The 24,310-nt window shown below is 37.0% G+C and overlaps 1 protein-coding gene across 1 annotated transcript in view; it reads right to left on the bottom strand.

Moving 5' to 3' along the window:
* Nucleotides 1-2,335: 2,335 nt before the first annotated feature.
* The window catches only part of LOC131439834 (probable G-protein coupled receptor No18), a 252,025-nt gene continuing 230,050 nt past the window's right edge, over nt 2,336-24,310 (bottom strand). The window contains exons 5-7 of the mRNA XM_058611008.1: nt 17,641-17,766; nt 17,198-17,378; nt 2,336-3,579 (exon numbers count right to left, since the gene is read on the bottom strand). Coding sequence (XP_058466991.1) covers nt 2,686-3,579; nt 17,198-17,378; nt 17,641-17,766 — 1,201 coding nt within the window. The 3' untranslated portion in view covers nt 2,336-2,685. The remainder of the gene's footprint in view (nt 3,580-17,197; nt 17,379-17,640; nt 17,767-24,310) is intronic.

Raw genomic sequence — 24,310 nt, 5'->3', positions numbered from 1 at the left:
GGAACCAAAACTCACAGCCATTTGATCTTCGAACTTGATCAATGGTCCGACAGTAGCTTTCAAACGAGCCCAAGTTTGTTAAAATCGGTTCAGCCATCTCTGAGAAAATTGAGCGCGTTCAAATAGCACGATTTTTGTCGGTTACGTCACTTATACAACCATATCTCCGGAACCAAAAGTCACAGCCATTTGATCTTCGAACTTGATCAATGGCCCGACAGTAGCTTTCAAACGAGCCCAAGTTTGTTAAAATCGGATCAGCCATCTCTGAGAAAATTGAGCGCGTTCAAATACAACGCTTTTTGTCGGTTACGTCACTTATACGATCATATCTCCGGAACCAAAACTCACAACCATTTGATCTTCGAACTTGATCAACGGCCCGACAGTAGCTTTCAAACGAGCCCAAGTTTGTTAAAATCGGTTCAGCCATCTCTGAGAAAATTGAGCGCGTTCAAATAGCACGATTTTTGTCGGTTACGTCACTTATACAATCATATCTCCGGAACCAAAAGTCACAGCCATTTGATCTTCGAACTTGATCAATGGCCCGACAGTAGCTTTCAAACGAGCCCAAGTTTGTTCAAATCGGTTCAGCCATCTCTGAGAAAATTGAGCGCGTTCAAATAGCACGATGAAAAGTCCCAGAAAGTTGATTTTTTCAAAAAAAATTTTTTTCGAGATGACACTGAATTTCGATGTTTTATGCAGTTTTAAGAGTTTTGGCATCAAAGAAAATTTTCGATTTTGGAAATTTCATGTACTCCCCCCTATGGTGCTTTTTCAAGGTCGAAAATTGTCAAACCTTTACCACCGGGCAGCACCCCTTAAGCATGTCCGATTTAGGTCAAATTTTGCATGAAGGCTTTTTTCGAGGTGCTTAAACTTTTGAGCACTAGAACTTTACGAAAATAGAGTTGATCCCAAAATTTTGGCACCCTTATATATAAGAGCGGTAAAAATCAACGTGTTTTGTCGGTTACGTCACTTATACCATCATATATCTGGAACCAAAAGTCACAACCATTTGATCTTCGAACCTGATCAACGGCCTGACAGTAGCTTTCAAGCGAGCCCAAGTTTGTTAAAATCGGTTCGGCCATCTCTGAGAAAATTGAGCGCGTTCAAATATCTTCTAAAAGTGCACACACACATATACACACACACACACACAGACATTTTCCGATCTCGTCGAACTGAGTCGAATGGTATATAACACTATGGGTCTCCGAGGCTCCGTTCGAAAGTCGGTTTTTCCAGCAATTCTAATACCTTTCTATAGAGAAAGGCAAAACCATCACAAATATAGGTTAAAACCGGGGGTAAATAAACGATATAATAATAATAATAACCATCACAAATACAGGCGTACTACACAAATGTATGTGGATAGTCTATTTTCGATACACTTCTTATATCTCTGTTACCGCTACATCAATTTACAGTAACGATTTGAACATACTTTTATGTGTTCATAATGGTTTCGCTACGTCGAATAATCTAATTTTCAACTAGTAGCGAAAAGAATAGCTGTAGTTAAAAATATGTTTAAAATAAGTAACGAGAATTAAATCTAAAACTTCAAACTTAAAAAAACTATTTCTTATGAAGAAACAATGCAGTCACCTTGTTTTAGTCTAGATGTGATATAAAAAACATGTTCGTGATCTTGTTACAACATTGTTTGAACTTACTCGTTACGGATTGCTACTTGAGGCACCGCAAAATGGATTAAAACATGTTTTGAATATTATTTTTGCAAAATAAATCATATTTGCGTGTAGAATTAAAGAGCCAATGGTTACTATCCCCTGCTCTAGAGTAAAGAGTTCGCAAGAAACAATGGCATTGATTTAATTAAGAGTAATTGACAAAATAGTAAATTTCATTTTAATTTACTTCCACGATCTCTTCAATTGCCAAGGATCTGAATAACGCACCTTTAGATCTTTGTATTATATTCGGTGTCGTTAATTTTCGTAGAAAAAAATGAGCACTAGCCAGGAGTCAGAATAGTAACAATCTAATTAGAATTACTATTTTTTGCGAACGAATGCATTTTTTGTATCGGCCTCCTACTCTCTTGTTGTTTATAATATAGGTCAAATAAAACGTGCTTTTAATGAAATTTTTCTGAGTCCACAAAATTTTCACCAGTCTGACAGTCTGACACCGCGTCAAAGCAGATAAAATACAAGAACAATTGTCTTCGTCTGAACAAAAAAAGAAAACAAACACAAATTTCGTCGCTAATCTATACCTAGTTCAGTATATCTTCGAGGAAAAACGAAATGACTGTCATCAGACTGACAATATAAAATAAGTGTTCAGACTACCAATACATAACTTTATTATCGATATTAAAAACTATTGTACTCAGCAGGAAAATAAGAAATATCCTTCCGAAGCAAAATTACAGCCTTCGCAGAAAAGGATACCAATGCTTGTGTCACTTTACTTCGCACACACACACAGCTCTACGTACAACTACAGCAACAATGACATCGATAGAATCGACAAAAGAAGAGATAATGCGCTCGGGCATGGCATGGCATAAACCTACGACGATACAAGTAGCCATTCTCGTGCTCCCCTGCGACCGGAAAAACTTAGCCTAAAAGCTGACCATAAACACAGACACATAATGAATGATCGCTATCTTCGGATGCCGGTTTTCGCCGCCGTTTATCTTCGCATTGACATGTTGTGAATGTTGGAGAAAGGTGCTTTTTCACTGTTTCGGAAAAATCGCCGCAACGTCAGCCGCCAGAAGGCCGCTCGGAAGTCGACACTGTAGAATGCATAGATGAACGGATTGATGGCACTGTTGATCCATCCGAGCCAGGTGAAAAATTCGCCGAGCTTCGGTGCGGCCAGTTCCTTCGGCAGGAACGGCGTCAGGAGGTAATTGATGAAGAAGGGCAGCCAGCAGGCGATGAACCCGCCAACGACAATGCTGAGTGTTTGAGTCGTTTTGTTCTCGCGCTTCATTGACAGAATACGCGACGAAAGTGACTTCTGATGGATGCGCATATTGCGTCCGGCAGTCACCGACGACGTGGTCGACGCCATAATTGAGTTACTAATGGTATTGGTTCGCTTCAGACCGCCGGGATGATTTGCCGTTTGTGGCTTTGGTTGTTGATTGGAAACGTTATTGGCTGACGACCAGAGTTCCGTCGTGGTGGCCAGTTTGTAGTGCATCGACGAACTTCGCTTTATCGCTGGCGATTGCTGCTGCGACGGCTGGCTGCACTGGGACCCGTCCGGTTCACCTCCAGTTCCCACACTGCCCATGGAGCAGGATGCGGTTTTCTCCATCGAGCTGATGTCGACTAGTTCGTAGTGCCCATTCTTGTGGTTCTTTTTGAGAGGCTTCGAACGGTCGTCTCCGGTGCCGGTTGCATTACTACAGGAGCCCATAGCACCACCACCACCACCCAAATGGGTCACGTATGTCGTGGTTGCAGTCGAAAGCTGGGACGAGGACCGTTTCCGCTTCGGGCTCATTTGTGCTGGATCGATCTCCGAGGCAAAATGATAACATTCCTCGTCGGTGTCACGTGTCCGGTAGGTTTTCTGTGGGACAAGAAGGGAAAAGCAATCACATGAGTTATTTCGTATGGGTCTTGTTGCTGGAAAAGGAAAATGTTATTATTCATGGGTATGAAATCAAAATGCCTCTGATGAAGCTAGTATATTTTCAAAGAATCACAAACATTTTGGGCCTATCTCTTTAATACTTCGTACTAAACAGGAGCTCGAATAAAAACTAAGCCTCACAGTTGTAGCGGCTCTGTCGGCCGCTTTCCGAGCTCGGTCGGAATTATTTCTTCGTCGGCTGTGCACACAAAATACCACTAGGCATTTCCGGCGAAGATTGAAATAGAATTGTTATTCGATTACGACATCCTGGAATTGTCTATTTATGACTTTTCCATAGATTACGGCTAAGAATATTAAATGGAGTATGCGGATTGCTGAACACGTTTTGCTCCCAACACGCAAGTGACGGAAATTATTGGCTGTGATGGTATCAAAGGCAGTTATTTTTTAACGACGTTTTTTTTTATTTTCCTCCATTTTCTCAAACGCCAGAAAAAGTCAAATTGAATCGAATGACACAGCAACTAGGCAAATCATGGAAAGCGCAATATATTCCATAGTCGATGGATTTGCGAGATCAGAGAGAGAGTAGAGTGTGAGTGGAGTTTTTTCGCAGTGCGGAAGTGGGCGGACGCTGGAATCTCCGCATTGTAATTAGAAAAATTTATCCGTACCGCACCTCTTACGGTACCCGCCATAAATTAATTTCTCTGCAGCACACAGGACTTGTATGAATATGACAAATTTGAAGCCAATGCGTAGGCAGTTGTTGCGTTTACAGAGGGGAAGTTAAATTCTTTTTTGAAGTATCGCAATAAAAAGAAACATGGAAAATTTCGTTTATTTTATAGAACAGAATAGGAACCATTGATCAAAAACGATAAAACAGTTTCCTCTACTGCCGTTGATTGAAAGTTCATAACTGAAACATTGTTTTTTTTTTCTTTAAGTAAAGGAGGTCGGAGCAAACACACCCACGGAGAAAATAAGCCCATCATCAGTAAAGGCAAACATTTTCAAATAACTAGGGGAACGTGCCACTTGAGTCAATTAGTTCTGATAGTGTCGATTTTAGCACGAATGCTTGCCTTGAGCGAGTTGATCGTTTGAGGTTTGTTGGCGTAAACCTTCCCTCTCAGCAGGCCGTTCAATTTTGTTGATTTTTGATCGCTTGTTGAACGATATATTGCACGAAATATTCGTTCAATTTGCTGGAACGGTTTGTTGTTGTTTTTTCTCTTGCAAAAATAGTGTGAAAATTAAGTTTTACCTTTACATAGAAAGAAAATTTGTTGTTATTCTACGTGAAGTAGAAGTATTGTGCAGGTATGTATTGTTAGTTTAAACAAATGAGTGGAGAAAACTTCAGAAATTCTGCAGTAAAACTAGTCCAACGGGGCTCCAACTCCTCATGTTAAAAATGGCTCAACAATGGACCTCTGTCTGCCGGGTTTGTTGAACGAAAAAAATGGCATTCGGTTCAACGGTCTGTTTCAAAATCGGCAAACGAAGGACCCGTGTTGGCCTCCCGTTGAACGATTGATTGGACTTTCATTGGACCAATGATACAACGTATTGGACCAATGAAGGACCACCGTTGAACGTTTTTTTCTAAGTGGGTTGCTTTTTAGATAACCCCACAAAAAGAAGTCCGGGAGGGTTGAATCAGGTGGTTAACAATATTATGTTTAAATCAATTCATAAATTCATTTAAATTTGACAAATCAACAACCAATCAAAATTTATATTAGGCATTGACGTTAATGTCAATAACTTACTTGTCAAATCCGTCTCGAAAATACAAACTGAAAGCCGCCATCTTCGATTTGAAGAATTCTACAACTAAAAATTTATGATACACAATTGTCAAGCGTGGACAAAAAGTATACAGAATTCCTTAAAAAAGTAATGGAAAATGGTAAAACCAAGGATCTTTACACATAGTTAAAACGATATACAAAAAAAAAAGAAGCATATTTCATTTCAGTTTTCCTCAGCTATGAACTTAATCGACTCTAATTACTCTTTTTTGAGAGCTCGTTCTAAAGGTGGTAATATTACACGAAAAGATACATAAATTCCTATAAAAATCGTATACAGATTTCAGTTAAGGTGATGTAATCTGCCCAATACGTTGTTTCGATTTAATAACGTGTGATTTATTTGCAATATTTCTCGAGAACAGAAAATTATTGCATTTGATGTTCAGTACGTCTAAATTTTTTTCACATCAAGTGATAGTCACATCCAGATTGTTACAATTATGTTTTACGTGGAACACATCTTTATTTTCTATATAGGGGTGCAAATAAGGTTAGGTTTAAACACTTACAGCTCAGTATATTTTGTATCTATTATTAATATTATTTCATCATTTGATTGGAAATATTTCTAAGTTTCGATTTGAACGTATCAAGTATCACGTATTTTCACTAATATATGTTTGAAATTTTGATTAGTAGCGAGCCATAAAATGATTTGAAGGTTTAATTGGTATGCTCTGATCTTGTGTCATGCAAGCTCGGATGAAATTCTATGTTATGTCGTTTCGCCTGAGAAATTGACAGGATAAATTTTGAGTGCTTAAGATTAATTTCTAATTTATATAAGATGAACTCGATTGATAATGAGCAAAAGTTTATCGCTTCAACTGAAATCACAGAATGGTAGAGAAATTTAACGCTATAAAAATAACTGCTTGCGTAAAAAACTTGAACACAAGCTTGGCGAAGAGAAGCTTAATTATCAAAATCGTATCGAAAGTATGTACAAAGATATAATTGCATACATTTTGGGATATTGGTGAAATTTTGTCGGCTATTAAACAAATAATGTTCGTAGATCATTAGAAATTTTGGTAGCCTAGTTCCATATCAATGGCTCGAACAACCCCATGGGGCTGATCCTTGTAGTTTTTTTTATACTATATCAACGATGGAGGCGGTAAATCTCTGATTTTGTCCCGAGTGTCAAATTTCTTCGGTGCACCACTGAGAATAATCTATAAAAGAGATAAAATTAATATCGAGCGAAGAGGAAATGATGTTCTGCTAGATCAGTGGTTCGCAAAATTTACTGCTCACCAAAAAATTATAATTTCTCTGGCAATCGATTTATCATTTTTGCATTTTTCTTGAGATTCAAATATAAATATTTTTTATCTAATCAAAGCTCGCAGCTCGATCTTTCAGAAATTCTGCTTGTTTTCAAGCACTGCTGGTTAATTGAGTGTTGTCTTTCAAAAATAAATAGATATAAATGGTTCACATTATAATTTTCTACACGGTAGAAATTAAACATTGGGTAGGTAAAATAGACGTCAATAGAGAGACACAACAAAAATCTCACATATAATTGCTCAGACGGAGAACTGAATAGAGATTCGAGAGGTAGAGAAAAGGCACACAATCAGATTAAATATCAAGTTCTTTTCTACAAGGAAGTAGTGTTTCATCACATCCACAGTAGTTAAGTTGACAGAACGATTTCCCCGGATTGGAGAAGGTTGCTGATTTATAACTGTCTCTAAGAACGTGTGACGCCAGTTTTCGGATATTATTTTCATTTTATTGGTCATACCTGAAGACCGTCTTGAACATTTCCAGGAATGAGTAGACGAAAAAATGACAAAATCAGAATCAACCTTCTTCGATTTGGAAGAAATTTTGCACTTGGCTTCAGTATGGCAAACCATAAGTTTTGAACCGATGGAGAGGTCAATTATTCATGTACATGTAATAATTGTAGATATAGCAAGCAAATAAACAATTCATGGAAATATAAAAAATGGTGTTATAATTAACTATCCAAGTATCTCAAGAACAGCTACTTTTAGAAGAAAGGATATCATGAACAAATATATTGCCTTTAACCTGTAGAATAATATTCTACTGTTTAAATGATTATCTTTCAACGAGAACTTGAAATTTCGAATATATCTGTAAATTGTATTAGCTGTAACTTCTTCATTTTGCAAAAGGCACGGATGGGATAGCCATCAATCTTTAGGCTTTAAAATAAAAACTATAAAAAAAATCGAAACCCTGATTTTTTTTAAATTAAATTTTTTTGGTTCATTTTGGAATTATTGAGAAAAAAAAACAATTTTTTTTTCAGAGTATATTTTTTTAGAGTGCCCTATTGATTCCCTACAACTTCTTCCTGAACGCCATTTTTTTACAATTAATGGTTTCCGAGTTACAACGATTTGAAAAAGGCAATTTTTGTAAAATGCAAAAATACATACGCCCTTTTTAAAAATCAGTCGTGAGTCGGATTGACCTCTCCATCGGTTCAAAACTTATGGTTTGCCATACCGTAGCCATGTACAAAGTTTCATCCAAATCGGAGAAGATCGAATCTGATGATCTGCTAAGCATTTCTGGAATTGCTCTCTTTTCGTTGGGTAATGGAGAAAAGTTCTGCAATAGGTGTGTTTTCTTGTGGCAAAGGTGGATAACATTGTGAATTTTTATTTGCTGTTCGTACAAAAGTAACTTATTGAGTCATTTCTAGTTTCAGTTTTACTTCTTGTGTGAGAGACAAAAACAAAAACATTTGAGATCAAACAGTATATTTGCGACTTACAGTCTTTCAGAAGGGAAAATAAGGACAAAAATTAAGTTTTGGTGATAGAGATGTGCATGATTGTGTTTATTATCTTTGTTAGTATTTGGTTCTACGATTGTTAGAAAATCTCGCAAGTGAGTAGAAAATTAATTGGTTATATTTGATTCGGTAACCAAAACTACATTGAATCTTCTTCAATAGGATATGAAGACGGACGGATCCAAACAAGGATATCAAAATTCAAATATCATCAAATCTTGAAATGAAGACCTTCGGAGGAAATTTTAAATGAGTCCAGTGTTCCTACAGATCACCATCATTAGCCTGTCGTTGGGCGAGATACGGAGAATATGAAAACTTTCGGCATCTCTTATTGTGATTTATTATTTTAGTTGGTTTAACGTAAAGCCGCCATAACTAAGTTCAGTTTTTGCAATGACTGAGCGGAAACATATATTGGAGAAGCCAAATGAATGAAAAACTACCAGAAAAGATGAATTATTGGAAAAAGATACGCTCAGAGACAGGACTCAAAGCTGCGTTTTTATGCATTTCCTGCATACGCGCTACCATTTAGCCACTCTGAATCTTGGAATAGACACTTGAAAACGCCAGTCATACATGGTACAGCGTACATCGAACATGATCTACATCCTGGCCGTCATCCGACCGATACCATACATCCAAACATCTTCTCTGTCCATCAAACTCTAGTCTTCTCGCTTTATACCTATTTTTCGCTCAAGCACTAAATACACTCTCCTACTCAGTGCCGAAAAGAGTGACCATTTATTACAAGCAGAACCTTAACTTCCGCCATCCAAGTAATGTCGTCTACAATCGTGCATCGAACTAAAAATCTAGCAGGTCTGTCGACTTACAAGAATTTCTTGACTATGAATTAAAACTTAAAGGTTTTAACCCTTTCACGACCATAAGATGTCCAGGACAAAATATGTCAGTACAACACAATATTTTAGCTATTGTGGGTGTAAGGTAAGAGAATATCACCAGAAAAACATAGCAGGGTGCATAAGTTTCCTATAATTTCATGGGAAATATTTTTCCCCATGATCCTCAGAAATGAATAAACGAAGAGTTGGGTTTTTTGTATCGTAATTTAATTTATTGATTTAATTGCTTTAATTATCAGAATAGTAAAATAAATAGTTAGTTATGGTATTCTACGAAACGATTCCGTGTACTTGTTTAGCACAAGTGGACGTTGCACATAACAAATTTAATATCTGAGCTTTGGTCTATGCGTCGTTTTGCACAAACGTTTTTAGTGCAATGAACACAGTTCATTCTTTTTATTCGTTCAATTCTTTTTTTATTCGTCGTTTGACAGTTCTTTTTTTTATTCGTTCAGAAACATATTTGTCGCCTTGCAAATAAGTTTTTTTAACATTCAGTAAAAAACAACATATCGATTTAATAATAATGAAGAGAATCGATAACGATTTTTATTGAAGGGAAATATATTTCCCCATGAGCGTTAAGGAGCAAGACTCCTTGCATTGCGTATGAGTAATGTCAGCAATGTTTGCGTCAAAACAAATTCCGGCGCTTCTTTTCCTGATTTCAATCAATAAATCTTCCATATGGTTGGAAAATAAACCAATCAGTTCATTCTGCCTAAAATTGCAATTTAAGAAAAGCGAAAATCTTAGTCTAGAACTCTACCGTTTTCCTTAAAAATGCTCGAGAAAATTTTTTTCAGTTTCAGCTTACTTCCACAACACATTTGATTAGCAACAATCACATTCCTGTATGGATTTCCTCATGTAGAAATTATTGCGATATAAAGATTTACGTACCTTTTATAAGTAAACCCACAAAATAGGAATCTTTTATTTAACACGCGAAAGGCAATGGATATGGAATGTTGTCGTAAAACTAGTTATCTTTCCGGAAAATTAAAATCTACATTCATAAAATGTAGGCAATTTTCCATCAAACGTTGGGGAAAAATTGATCAAAACTGATATTTCATCCATAAAGTCATGCTTAACATTCATTTGAGAATAAATTATTGTTAAAATAGATTGTTTGAAACTCAATCGTGCAAGCCACTTTGACAAACTGGTTTCCTGAGCAGCAATGCTTTACGGTCACTAGATGAGAAGAACTTTTGCAAGACGTCAAAGCACCGCCAAATAGAAATGTATTGAGACATTGTCAAGCGTAAACACAATAAGAAACAATAGACTATTGTCAGTGAGATGCAATTCTAGACAAACTGGCATTATCTGATGAGGAGACTATACAAAACACGATGGAAGAAGTCAAACGAAAGGCCTGGATATTCGCAATTCTTAAAAAAATGCATGAGTGAATATTTTTTCTTGAATTTTGTACGGATTGAATGTGGAACATAGATATGATTTGAAGTTCTACACGAAACGACCGAAATTAGCTCTGCGCCTAATTCGTATTACTGTTTTTGAATTAGTTGATTTTAACAACAAAATTTCCAAAATAACTATAAAAGTAGTTAAAATTGAGAATTTACTTTGCTGAAAAAAACTCTTATTTTAAGAGAATGTGTTTAGTTGGCGAATTTTCTGGACACAAACCAGCAATATTTCAATCCAACACGAAATTCTCATTGACAACTAATTCCGTTATTAAAATCAGAAAATTTGTTTCTATTTATCTATCACCGTTATTACTGAAGCACAGCACAAAGAAAACAAAAACTAAATTGGTTTTATTAACAAGTTTATTAGCCGAAAATTCATGAGAAGTGTCAAAGCAAAACAATTCATTAAAAAGCTAAAAGGGACAGTCTTGTTGAAACTGCTTGCAAATTGTTTAGATGTTTTTCGCATGTGTTACGATATATCCATATATAAATTTCTAAACCGATATGTAAAGATGACGTAAACTGTCAGTGGAAAGTGTATTTATTCAGAATTTGTGCGCATTTGAAGCGATTGTGGGTAATTATGTTTTTACGCGGAACGGTGAAGTGAGTTTCGAATGTTGCACTCTAATTGTACACGTCAAATGACGTTTTTTGTATCTTCTTACTTGTATTCGGTTTTTGTTTTCCGAGTGCTCAAAGTTTTCAGTGAGAGAGTCGATTCCGCGAAGTCGAATGAAGAAAACAGCGATTTAGAAGTAAGAGTTTATGTTTTGCTTATGTCTTTTTCTCCAATACAACATCGTATTTATACCTGCCAATAAAGAAAAGATAACCGCGACTGAAATTTTTTTCGGTAGTAGTGTGCCATCTAGTGGCTAGTAGTCATTACGGTGTTAACGTAGTAGTGTGCCATCTAGTGGCTAGTAGTCATTACGGTGTTAACGTTTTTTCGGTGACAGAGCGCCATGTAGCTGCTAATTGCAGAAACCAATTCAACCATTTATGTTGGTTGAAAACAACGTTTTATTTCTCTAATTCAACTAAAAAATTAGTTGAATGGATATGAAGCGTGCCTTAGCTAAGAAATGACAGCACGTTTAATTGTTGAATTCAACTAAAAAAATAGCCATTTCAACAAATATTTTATTATTATTAAGGGAACTAGAATTAAAAAACCTAGATTAGCAAAAGTAAGTTTTTTTTAGTTGTCTCAAAAAATAACTAACTAAAATCAGGAAATCAACTAATTTTTTCGCCAAAATGCTGATTTCGGTCTTTCTGTGTAATTAAATAATTAAACTATCCACACTCTTTCCTATTTGGCCAATTTTTGATATTAACACCACTTAAGTTTTCATTTGCTTACTTTTAATTTTCACATTAATTGAAGATTCACTATTGACATCGTAAGCAATAATATTGAAAAGTTTCCCGTATTTCTGTATAAACTTGTCATAAATACATTTGATCAGAGCCTTTCTCAGAAAGATTTTTTAAGCAACGAAGCCCACTATTTACTACCCACTAAAAATGAGCTAGTGCCCACTGGTGGGCTGTAGGGACCACTTTGGGAATCACTGCGCTAGATGATGTTCATAGTTTTCTCTAAGATAATAAAAAAAACTCTTTTGATCCAGTGAGCACATTGTATCGTGTTAGTGCGGTGACAATTTGAGTATTTTGCGAGAAAGAAAGAATTTTTTATCCGTACTTTGGCGACTAGTGAAAAGAAGCCCAGGTTGGAGATTCAATGTAGAGGGAACTGGTCAAGCCAGTTGTCGTATTTTCGAGCCTCGACCTGGTTAGTCAAGCACGAGAAGGCTTTCCCGAATATCATTGCCACTAATTCCTTAGTTTAATTTCCCGAACTGTGGCTGCTACTGGCTGCTCGGCCATCCATGGAAGTTGTCCACCAATGTTAACTTCCCTTTCTGAGCAGCCTAGATAGCCGCTAAGAATAACGCTACGGTCCACCTGTACCGGTGGTATAAGTCCACCAAATCAAGTTATAAGTCAATATCAACCAAAGTTATAAACCAATATATTTGGTTTCTTCTAGTTGTTGTACGTTAAGTTCTGGAGATGGAGTGTTCGTTACTTTAATTGATAATGGTTAGAGCAGCTCAAATCAATCACCAGCATAAACGTACAGCAACTATGAATTTATCCAGACTTCTGCAAGAAGGTAAAGCTTCTATAGCTTTGGTTCAAGAACCATATTTCCAAAGGGGAAACTTCTACGTTGGAAAATTGTTAAACCCAGTCTTTGTTGCCTTCAACAAGAACGGTATCACCAATCCACGTGAAATGCCGCGAGCATGCATACTTGCAAATAGTGCTCTCGATGTTTCTCTCATATCGGAGCTCACAACTCGGGATATTTGTGCTGTCACAGTTGGTATGACTATTGATGGCATAGACAGGAAATATGTCAATTGTTCGGAATATTTACCGCATAACCAATCTTCGCCATAGTCAATACAGGAAATCATTCAACTTTTGCGAGATCTGGAAGAGAGGAGATTTTGGACGTAACTCTCTGCTCTGATAGAATTGCGCATGAGTTGGTGAATTGGTTCGTCTCCGATGAGCTCGAACCTTCGTTGTCTGATCATAAGTACATCTTTTTTGATCATTCAAACGTTAAATTTGATATTGTCATATATCGTAATCCCAAATCTACAAACTGGGACCTCTATGAAGAGTGCTTGGCGACTAGATTCTGTGGGCCTAAATGATATGGAAAATGTTGTCGACGAGACAAACTCATTCATAGTTGCAGCATATGAAGAGGCTTGTCCAGTTCGCATTGTGCGAGCTACTAGAGGAACTCCTTGGTGGAATGCTGTACTTGCTAGACTAAGGAAACTTGAGCTTGGAACCACCGACGCAGAGATGTATCGGAGGCATTCGTATCGGCTCGAAGGGCTCACAAAAATGCTCTGAGCGAAGTGGTTGGAAAGGTCTTTGCACAAATGTCTCTAGTCTCAACGATGCTAACAGATTAAATAAGTTACTTTCGAAGTCTAAGGACTTTAATGTCAGTTTCTTAAGAACTTCAGATGGTGAGCACTTGTCTGATGAAGGTGATGTACTTCACTATCTTTTTAACACCTACTTTCCAGGATGTATGGATCCATCACCGACAGCTCTTCCCGAGACTTTTTCAGGTAGTTACGATTCTTGGGCCCTTGCTCGAAGCGTTATGTCGATTGAATCGGTCAAATGGGCAGTTGAGAGTTTCGCTCCGTACAAATCTCTTGGAAAGGATGGAGTTTTTCCAGTTTTACTGCAGAAAGGGTATGAACATTCCAAAAATGTTTTGAAAAAAAAAATACTTACTTTTAGTCTTGCGACTGGATATATTCCAAGATCGTGGCAGGAAATAATTGTCAAATTTCTTCCCAAAGGCGGTCGCGACACTTATGAGGAAGCGAAGAGTTTCGGGCCTATCAGTCTTAGCTCATTTCTTCTTAAAACAGTGGAACGCATAGTCGATCACTATATCAGGAATGTTAGTTTAGGCGTGCATCCGCTACATGGAATGCAACATGCTTACCAGCGTGGAAAGTCCACTACAACCCTGTTACATGATGTTGTGTGCAACATTGAAAAAGCTTTCTCATAAAAGCAATCTTGCTTGGGAGTTTTCCTAGATATTGAAGGTGCCTTTGATAACGTGTCTTTCAATTCAATTCTGGAAGCAGCCCGTGGTCATGGCATACCTTCAAGTATCACAAATTGGATACACGCAATGCTTAGCAATCGACTTCTTTGTTCATCGCTTCGGCAAGCAGAGATTAGAAAGCTGAGTGTCTGTGGGTGTCCTCAAGGTGGTGTACTATCCCCACTTTTATGGAACCTAATCGCTGATGGTTTGTTAAGGAAACTTAATAACCTTGGATTTCCGACTTATGGTTTTGCCGTATTGATGACCGGTATAAGCATTAACACTCTCTTTGATTTAATGCAACAAGCCCTGCGATCTGTTGAACAATGGTGTTGTCAGGCTGGATTATCTGTAAATCCGGGCAAAACATCAATGGTGCTTTCCACTATTCGTAGAATAATCACAGGAGCTCGTCCGTTACAGTTCTTTGGTTCAGAGGTCACTGTGGTCGATCAAGTTAAATACGTCGGGGTTATTCTTGATTCAAAACTGAATTGGTCTGCTCACATTGACTTCAGGATTAAAAGAGCTTGCATGGCTTTCGGCCAATGCAGACGAGCTTTTGGAAAATCATGGGGAGTCAAACCCAGATATATTCATTGGATCTACACAACTATTGTTAGACCAATTTTAGCATATGGATGTCTTGTATGGTGGCAGAAAGGAGAAGTCACGACAGTTCAGTCAAATCTAAATCATCTCCAAAGGATGGTCCTAATGGCGATGATAGGAGCATACACGACAACTCCTACTGCTGCTCTAGAGGCGCTACTGTGCATTAAACCACTACATGTGTTCCTAACACAAGAAGCATTATCTTGTGCATACCGTCTTAAGGTTACAGGGCTTTGGAACAATAACCCTTTACTCGCTCCTAGTAACCTAACTCTTACATGCAGTTTTCCTTTCAAAACATTCAATGTGAGCTATCCTCTTCGTGAGGACTGGTGACTGGTTATTTGGAACGACAACTTGATGATCACATAATTTGTTATACGGACGGTTCTCTGTTGAATGGTCGTACTGGTGCTGGTGCTGGTGTCTACTGTCGTGAAATGAGGCTAGAGCAGTCTCATTCACTTTGTAAATACTGTACTGTGCTCGAAGCAGAAATCTACGCGATTCTGTGTGGAATACTATCGCCACTTCAGCAGAGGATCTGTGGTAAACGAATTTATTTTTGTTCCGACAGTCAGGCAGCTTTAAAAGTACTCAGCTCGAATGATTCACGGTCGAATCTGGTGATCGTATGTCGAACTCAAATTGAAGACCTTAGCATCTCAAATGCTGTTTACTTCTTATGGGTACCCGGCCATTCTGGTATTACTGGATATGAATGGGGTGATGAGTTGGCTGGAGCTGGTGCTACGAATGATTTCGTTGGTCCTGAACCAGCTTTACCACTTTCAACTAGTTGGATAAAGCACAAGATTCGTTCTTGGGCTGCATCCAAACATGCCAGCAACTGGCGCAGCTTGCAAACTTGCGCTCAGACAAAAGTATTTCTACTAGATTTAAATCTGAAAATGTCAAAGTGTCTACTGTATTTTTCATCATTTAGCATCATTGCAGTATTCTGGTCAGAGCTCTGACTGGACATTGCAAACTCAATTATCATACTATTCAACGTGCTGAGTATTATTCGTGTGATTTGTGTGAATGCGGTACTTCATATCATCTAATATGTAACTGCCCCGCATTGAAGCAACTACGTATACGGGTTTTTGGTTCTCCATATATGGTTGAGTCTGTGTATGCGGAGCTAAAATTAAAAGATATTCTATCGTTTCTCACCTAATGTGGTAAGGAGCTATAGTCAGATGGGTTCATCGTTCTTCCTGGAGTGAATGAATCCTTTCTGTATTCACCTTAAATAGGGTTTAGCAGATTGTTTGGCAACCTTTAGGTGTACCGAATTTACTTCTGCTCGTACATACTGCGAATCGTTCTGAATTCTTCCGGGAGTGCAGAATGATGTCGCTTATATAAAATCTCTAAATTCTCTCGGGGGTTGGAGGTTTTATTACCCGTGCATTTTGGCACCTGCAGATCGTTCAGCATTCATTCGGGGATGCAGAACGATTTGTTTCTTTATGTTTTGTGCTGATTTTCCACCTCACCCAATTCCATTCCATGCTCCTTTTAGCCTTCTCTTCCCATCAAGAAATTGATGAGAAGCTACGGTAAGGCACAAATCTCCAAATTACTAGGGGAACGTGCCACTTGAGCCAATTAGTTCTGATTCCTGATGGTGACGCCAACCAGCAGGAAGAAGAAGGACACTTATCGGTTAGCCGGGCGCAAGAAAAATATGGCCACGAATCTCATTCCTTAGTTCAATTCCCCGAACTGTGGTAAATGCACTCAAAACCCAGTCTACTAGAAACTAATTGTTATACCTTAGTTAAGTCGTGCCAGCATTCACGTCCGTCTGGTTACCTCTCGAACATGAACCGTCTGCCGTTTTCCGAATTTGTAAAATGAGCACCCCCCTGTTTTCAGCAACAACGTGTGTCACTGAAACGTTAACATCAATTGAAAACATGTGTCTGACTAGTTCGCAAAAAACATTGCATGCAAAATTTCGGAACTACACCCCAAGGTGGAACTTGACCGTCGGTTTAGACAGTTCAATGTGCAGGTTAATTGCATTTCCTACTTACAAAAAAGATTAATTCAAGGTCGAGTTTTCTACACGTAGCAAGTGGCTTCTGAGCACTGCAGGCACATTAAACAGCACCGTTACTGAAAATCTGCAAACGACGATATATCCATTTAGTGGAGCTGTTAACTTTTATGATTTATCTTTCACGATCCTGGTCTAAGTTTGCGGCAATTTCCATTCCACCCATTGTGCACCCATGTGAAGTTTTAATAGGAAGTTTATTCCCTTGCAGTCATTCTGGAAATCTGCGCAACAACCAGCCTCGTAACGGTTCTATCATTTACCGGAATTTGTTTTCGTTTCCCCCATTGCTTACCTTATGCACTTCGATCTCCGTCATCTTATCGTGGCGGGATGCGACGACACAGGAAATCCGTACGTACACGTAAATCATGACCGCCATCGGGATAAAGAACGAACCCATGGCCGAGAACACGACGTATCCTTCGTTCTGGTTGTAACGGCACTGGTCCAGTTCCCGTCTGCCCGGTTCGTACCTACGGGAGATCGGTTTGCCCAGGCACACGACCCGAAGGAAAGTATGCGGATGGGACGAAACAAAAAAAATCGATTTTACATTTTACGGACATCTAGTGGATTTGAATAGTCTGACTGTGAATTATGTGTTGAATCTCTGAGGGAATGGTTCTGTTATTCATGGGATGCTCACGAGGATGCAATAAAAGTAAAACAGAATGGATGGCAACTGTCAGCGAATTTGTAAGCTACTTTAAATTTCAACTTCGCGAGGATACGTACCAGCCGAGGATGGGTGGACACGTGATGGCCAGTGCTAGGACCCAAACGACCAGGATCATCAGTAGGGCCAACCGTTTGGAGCGTCTGCGGCGAGAATAGTTCAGTGGCTGTGTTACCGCTAGGTATCTGGAAGAAGATAAGCAAAAATGATGTCAATTTTTCTCCCATTAGGTTAATATATATTCTGACTTTCTTTTTTGTTTTTTTTTTTGTGACTAATGACTCTTTTAAGTTTTGTTCTGTGTCGTTTGCCTACTTTTGATAAGAACTGTTTTTTCGAGTATCTTGTGGCTTTCTAGATAAAATGGGAAAATTTTTCGTCTGAAACAGATTTTACGTGACAACGAAGGCGCCATTTGACATCCGAGAATGGGATGATTCTCAAAGAAAGAAACGCCACTGACACGTACTGCGCTGGAATGAATGGACATAATTATCACTAATGGGAAAATACATTCGGAACAAGAGATGGCGGTTTCCTTGACATCCGATTGTGGTACGGCCATGGAAATAATCGATGTTGCTCTCTAGGAGTTAAAGGATAGATGACAGCAATGAATAGTTCAATAAATTAATTCCAATTATCATGTTTAATTTCTGAACCCGTACTTATGCTGAAAATAGGTGAAATGCTCGCATCGCGGTTTTGAACCATTGAACTCTTCGTAATTAATTTCACAATAATGACATATGCATGGAATTTTTAGTTTTTACCTTGTGAAGCAGTAATTGGTTTTTGATAAATATAAACAGTTACAGCTCCGACCTTCTGATATGATTCATAAATTAAAAAGTACTGTTTGAAGCAAGGTCTTCAAAGGAATCTAAATTTAGAGCTCAAAACCTTTTAAATTTACAAGAAATATTAAAAATTTCAAAATACTTCGAAACAAAGACTATAGCAGGATAAGCATGTAAAATCTGCCCCCAAAGGGAATTCATATTGTTATACCACATTCGAAAGGTCATAGACTGGAAACAATTTTCTCAAAATTTCAACCCTTTAACCGACGACACGACCAGACACTTCGAATAAAAATCTGCTTTCAAAGTGATCGTTCACGATTTACCGTCAGTTACCAAAAAATGAGCGACCCCTTGTTATTGACGAAATTAATCTTCTCAAGCAACACTGTTTAGGTTGTTCGCAAGTTACTAAGGAGCTTGAGAATAAACAAACATTTTGAAAGCGCTCCAGATACGTATAAACAACACAAATTTAAAATGTGGAACAATTTGTATATAGTAGAAAATATTGATTAGTGTTTCAAGAATAGTTGTAATGACTCCAATAAGAAAACCCAATGAAGGTTGACTATAGTTCACTATATAGTTACAAAAATAAAGTTGCAAAAAAAATTTGTGTGTTTTAAAATGTCTCGTATAGGTCAACTTCTTTATAATTTTTACGTGAACGACACTGACGGTATCAGTTACTGGACTCAAAGCTATTAATTTGCAAAATCCCTTGTAATATAAATTGGATAACTTGTCCGGTTTGGCTATTCAGCTAGGTATCGAATTTTTTGCGGAGAAAACATGGTCGTCTTTTCAAAGAAGCACTCGTCCAGATTTAGACTTTCAAATACATCGGAATGTAAATCGATTCCAAATGAATCTCATAATGACTAGGCCAAGCAGATCATTTTTGTCCGGAATGGTTAGTTGTAAATTTTTGCTTTCCTTACAAAACAGTCGACTGCTTTTCTATTATTCATGTAAGAGAAGGAATATTCAAGCACACGGAAAATAAATTGGGCATGTTGAATCAACAGTAATTACATTTCATATTAGGTGTGAGTTGGTTCGACATTAAATAAAAAAAAATAGCCTACCAAATAATTTGTTTGAGCAAACTTTATATTGTATCTATTTTCATTCTGCAATTTTGGTGTTTTTGGCGAATAAATTTCAAATCTGCTGTTAATTTACAATATTTGAAATATTTAAAAATCCATTATTCTTTATTTGTAACTAACCTGATTCACTTTAAATTTAACGGGAGCCTCTATCTGCCCTCTCATATTTTCAAAATCGGTTTATTGGCAAATTTTACCAGTGGTTTGGGTGGGCTAAGAGTAGGTAGTCCAAAACGGGTTCCATATTCACCGAGTAAGATAAGCCGAGTAAAGTCTAACATCAAAATGAGAACAAATTGAAATCTGATTATGATAGCAACATCAGATTGAAATCCTTATATGATATCGACTCACCAAATTTTCAATTAATATCACATTATGTTATCATTTTGCTGTTTTAAGGCAATAGTTTTGTGAAACTCAAAAAATGAGAATATTAAAATCAACAACTTAGTGAATCCATTGAAATTGAGCGAATTTCAAATGGCAACACAAAATACAAAGTTAAGTTTCAATGGAAGAATTATTCCTTCAATCCTATGTTGCCTTTTACAAAAATGCTATGACATCCTGCCGAGATCCTGCAGTTGACCGCACCCATAACCGTGAAGCAATTATTTTTTTCAACATTTTTTCAGTTTTCACTTTTATTTGCCACGAGAATATTGGTGTAGAACCACACATCTGGGAAGCATTGGATAAATTGGCGATCATCGGTACCACGTTTGTCTGAAGCAGGTAAATCTGAGTAGTGGCTTTGGCATTCCCATCTCGCTGATCGCCTGCCGTAGATGGAGCTTATTTCAGAATTTGATATGAGAAATATATTTGACTTCAACGATTTTCTTCTAGATACGTATAGTATTTTCTTCTAGTATCCGATCCTGTAACAGTTTTCCCGTTCAGTTTAAAAAAAATGTTTCCATATTTGTTATCATACGACGACACGAAGTTCATTCCAAAGTTTTTAGACCATTATTTTCAGTCCATCCAGAAATCGGGGACCTGGATGGCGAAAATAATCTACTGGCCAAACCCGTTCTGAAAATACCCATAACTTTATATTCAACAGTATGGAAAAATTCATTGTTTACGAAGTTCGAACATTGAATGTCTCAGATTTCAGAACCTAGAGCTAATTCTTAATAATACTTTAGTGGCCACTAAGAAAATATATGTTTATTTTTATATTCCTAAGTAGTCCACAAACTGTGTCGAAGACATTCTTCAAAACAATTCTCATTCCTAGTTATAAATGCTTAGAACTTTATATACTCACTAACGCTAGATACTATGAGAAGTATTTTATCAATCATCTAATAGATCTTGGAACTTTAATACACTTTTCTAAAGATACCGTTTAACTAAATCTTCATAATTTTAAGTCACAGGACTAATTCTGCATCAAATGATTGTAAATTATAAGTCTACACAAGAACTAAAAATTTACTGAAGATATTATGGTTCTATCTGTGATCAGAAGCAAGATAATCGTTCATTGTCCCAATTAGTCGAAAAAACAAATGATCTGGGATACCTTATTGCCGGATTCCTAATTCACGTTCCATGTGTTGTAGAAGACTTCACTGTAAAATGTTCGGTCTTCAGAGCCTCTAAATTCATATTTCAAAGTGATTACATGTGCGAGTTGTGTGAGATCAAGTCGATAACTCAATTTAATGTTATAATGTTTGAATGCTACAGCTTTGGATATGAGAAGGACAAAGAGAACATTTTCATACTGTGCTCAAATAGCCACACTGCTATTCATGGTGGACGCAGGATGGAAGCGACGCAACGAGTGTGCACTGACAGAAACTACCTGCGTACAACTTTGTGAAACAACACTACTTGTCATATAACCGAACATTTTCCGTCTTCGTATAGCTAACGCTTGCAGTCCATAGCAATCACAAAAAGTTCGCATTCCAATTTACTTGAGTTCGAAACCGGATTCTCTCCGCGGTAGTGTGGGGAGATTGCATGAAATCTTATTTCTTGCTTGCGACTAATATGAAGATTGCATAAAATCTTTTTTCTTGCTTGCGAGTAATATCGCCTAAATGTATACTATCCCGGACCTTTTTTGGCTGTTCTATTTTTAGATTATGCTCGTGACGTGTCATTTCGAGAAAATCAACATCACATTAAGTTTTCAATGTGCTTTCACTGAGAGCAAAACTAGTTTTCAGTTTGATGTCACACAGCATTTTTTTTTGCTTTCGATTTTGATCTTTTAACCGTTAAAACGACAAAAACGATAGCAAATTAAGTAATCGATATATACGAACAGCACAACATCAAATTGAGTTTCCTTTTTAATCTCACACTCTACTCGGGAAGCGCTTGACCCATGACTTCTCTTTAAAGTAACTCTGACACGTAATGAGGCTTGAGTCTTTGCAACTTACCGCGAGAAGACAATATTCCACTCGAGCTAGTCGGAATTAGTTTTGTTTACATTCCTTATGCTTCCCACACGCAGTAACCAAGGTAATAGTAACTGTTATTCAAAATCAATAGTTTTTCAACTTGTGTTGCCAGTTTCTAATTTTATAAAGCGATTTCGTTTTGACATTATCAGTTACTAAGGGGTAGTAAGTAGGAGGTCGTGTCGTCGCTTTAACTTCCATGTTGGCGGAGTTAGGGTGGTTCTATTGATTTTTATTTTATTTGATTTTCGAAGAAACCGTTCCTCCGAAAAATTTGAAAAAAATCTGATATGTTTTAAGCATTATGGGGAAGGTTTACGATTTTTTTAAAAATTTTGTATTTCTTCTATTGAAAAATACTTCAAAATTTTGAAACATATTTTTTCCCTCTTCCAATTTTTGCACCACCCCGGATTTTTCAGTAATAAATAAACAATTTTTGGACATGTTAGAGTGGTATGTTTTCATATTTAAAAAAATGTGAACGACCACAATATTTGTTTTTTTTTCTAAAAAATAAATAACAGTCGACCATGCGTTTCCATCAAGTTCGGTTAGAAGAAAAAGCATGGTATTTTGTTCTAGTAGTTTATGCAACTCAAGCGCAGGGCTTACAAATCAAAGTAACGAAAAGGAGAAAATTTTCATAATACATACACACGAAATTTTCATCCTTTCTTCCATTATTCTTAAACTACATCCATCAGCAACTTGTAAAAACTGACACCCACTCTAATTCTTGACTGCCGTAACCGAATTTCATATGTGTGATACTCGCGATGTTCATATATTACTACCATTCATATATGAACCACATACCAGTAAGTTCTTGCTTCGTAGCTTTCTACCAATTTTAATAATTTTTTAACCAATTTTTTTCAAAGAGCTTTAATCGAAAATAAGAAATGCTACAAAAAAGTGTTATAACAATGATTTTCACAAAATCAGTCAAATTTTTCAATAAAAAATACTAAAAGAAAATCTTATCGAACCCTACACGGGAAAAAATTGATTTTAAATTTTAAAATCGAATTACAAAGATTTTTTTTTAATTTTGATATAATTTTGTCCCTAGAATGGTGATTATCTTCCCTACAAACCGTTCATACATTGCAATATGGGCACATTCAAGGAAAAAGAATTTTTCAAACAAAAACTCTTTCTTGTCCAAACTGAGTTTTTTATCCAGTGTCTTTTTACTAAAAACTAAACCAAACTGAAAGCCAAGATTCCAATGAATCTCAATTTGTGAAAAAATTTAACCGAATACCCTGTTGCTAGTTGCCCGATATTTGCAGTATCAGTATCAGTGCTGGATAAGAAAAAGCTTTTGCTAGAAAATTTTGTTTCCCTTCAAAACGCCTAACGGAAGATTGGCAGGGAATATAATTATCTATGTTGGAACAAAAGTTCATTCAAATGAAAAATGGCGTTTTTTTTACTTAAAATTTTTAGGATCGATTTTTTTGCAGTGTAAAATTCGATTAGTATTTTTTCAGTATATTCATTCGAAAATTAGACTTATTTTCACCAGAACAACAATGTAGGATTTGTCATTTTCCTACTCAAATTAATTCCAAAAAATTGTCAAAAATGTCTAGACCTTTTTTAATCAACTATAGAGGTTTTAACTTTAAGGTCATTCGAATCTTCGAACCAGAAAAACTTTCTGTCCCTACGCGCGAGGTTGGGAATCGAACTTAGGTGGGCTTCGTGAAAGACATCGACTATCCCATCGCAGTATACCCGTCCCCGTAGATAAAAAGTCACAATAAATTCTTTTTATAAAAATGTTTTTTTTTTGTAAATTGATTTTAAAGTTTTAAAGTCAATATTTTTAAGTGTTGGACCCGGTATGGAAGTTTTTCAGTATTCTTAGTTGAAAATTTGACTGATTTTGTGAAAATCAATAGTATAAAACTATTTTGTAGGCTTTATCATTTTTCGTCAAGTATTTGAATAAAAATGGTTAAACATTTTTTAGCCCTTTTTAAAAGACAGTCTAGATCAATTTTGGAAAAACAAAGTATACAATACGACATTTCAAGACAAAGTTTACATGCCCAGAAAGTTTCATTCAAATCTGTGACCATTTTGCCGCTGAGCAGACCTAAAGTGTTTGCTATTTACAAATCACACCGAAGTGCTATGTTTTTCCTGACGTGCCAAAAGACCAAAACAAATTGACGGCACGCTGGCCGTCAACAGATTGTAGTCATTCAGGGGTTTGGTACCTTATGTTACAGTGCACATTAGAGATGGTCGGGTCTCGCGTATTAAAAATTTTTATTTTCAATCGGGTACGGGTCGGGTACGGGTAACAAAATTTACTGCTCACTCGGATACGGGTTGGGTACGGGTAAATTATTTTTCTGATCG

Source organism: Malaya genurostris, chromosome 1, assembly GCF_030247185.1.
Source record: "Malaya genurostris strain Urasoe2022 chromosome 1, Malgen_1.1, whole genome shotgun sequence".
NCBI classification, from domain to species: Eukaryota; Metazoa; Arthropoda; class Insecta; order Diptera; family Culicidae; genus Malaya; species Malaya genurostris.
This window is presented reverse-complemented; position numbering and strand designations above follow the sequence as displayed.